We start from the raw sequence: 1296 nt of genomic DNA, 5'->3' as shown, positions 1-1296 counted from the left end.
CTAACTCTTGAAGATGTCTTTTAAATGCAAAGGTAATAAAGTACTTTATTAAACAATTTTTTTCAGAAAACTGAAAAGAGTGAGTTCTTAAATTTCTTCTACAACCATTGTATGCATGTTCTCACAGCTCCACTTTTGACCAATACATCAGAAGACAAATGCGAGAAAGGTAAGTTCTCCTGTGTATTTCCTTATAATGGCCACAAAGTATTACTTGGTGCTTTATATGGTTGTCCTTGTTTCTGGGTATCTTTGGTAAGAACTATCAGTGCATAATATGTGGAACAGGGTTTTCCTCTTACGTGTTTTTTGTTACTTCTCCATATTTGTTATATAAGTTATAACTTACAAACGCCAATTTCTAGTTTATAAATCAAAGCGGAATAGAGACAAAGATAGTTTCAAAATAATCTGAATACAGAACTCTTTAGACATTTGTAGCTGTATGGATCTATTTAGGTAGCAGTTATTAGTTTATTAGAATAAAAAGTGAAGGAAGCCATGGCCAGATTTGGTGACAACAGCCTCATAATCTCAGTACTGAAAGCTGGAGGCAAGATCAGGAATTCAAAGCCATCTTAGCTACTTAGTAGCCAAGGCCAGTCTGGGCTCTGAGTCACTGTGTTAAAGGTGGTGAGGGGAGTCAGTCAAGACAATGTTTATGAAATTAGTAAAAATTATAGCTTAGACATACCTTATTTAGTCATTCTCATTGTTTTGCGACTGTATTCCCTAAGGAGCATTTTTACTTTTTGTTTGTTTGTTTGTTTGTTTGTTTGTTTTTCGCATGCTTAGTTCAGGACTGTTACTATATTACTTATGATAGCAAAATGAACATAGTGTAGAATATGTAAAGGAAAACTGCCGTTAAAATAATTAAAATTAAGCTGAGCAGTGGTGGCACACGCCTTTAATCCCAGCACTTGGGAGGCAGAGGCAGGTGGATTTCAGAGTTCAAGGCCAGCATGGTGTACAGAATGAGTTCCAGGATAGCCAGGGCTACACAGAAAAAACCCTGTCTCGAAAAAAACAAAACAAAACAAAAATTACAAATAATAATAATTAAAATGAATTTCGACATAGCAGCTTAATTATTAAAAAAAAAACACAAAATTAAGTAAGAAAGGCATATGTTTTTGTTGCAGTATGTAAGTTAAAATAATACATTTTAATGTTCATTTTAACAATTCTACCACATACAAAATATCGCTAATTCTATTAATAGATATGTATGTACAACCTTTATCAAAACTAACTTAACATACTTCTTTTCTGATTTAGAAAAAAAAAAAAAAA

The 1296-nt window shown here is 32.8% G+C and overlaps 1 protein-coding gene across 1 annotated transcript in view; it reads left to right on the top strand.

Moving 5' to 3' along the window:
* Ppp4r3b (protein phosphatase 4 regulatory subunit 3B) overlaps window positions 1-1296 on the top strand; it is a 48696-nt gene that overhangs the window by 28109 nt on the left and 19291 nt on the right. Inside the window, exon 9 of the mRNA XM_021210259.2 lies at window positions 67-169. Coding sequence (XP_021065918.1) covers window positions 67-169 — 103 coding nt within the window. The remainder of the gene's footprint in view (window positions 1-66; window positions 170-1296) is intronic.

Source organism: Mus pahari, chromosome 13 (genome assembly GCF_900095145.1).
Source record: "Mus pahari chromosome 13, PAHARI_EIJ_v1.1, whole genome shotgun sequence".
NCBI classification, from domain to species: domain Eukaryota; kingdom Metazoa; phylum Chordata; class Mammalia; order Rodentia; family Muridae; genus Mus; species Mus pahari.
This window is presented reverse-complemented; position numbering and strand designations above follow the sequence as displayed.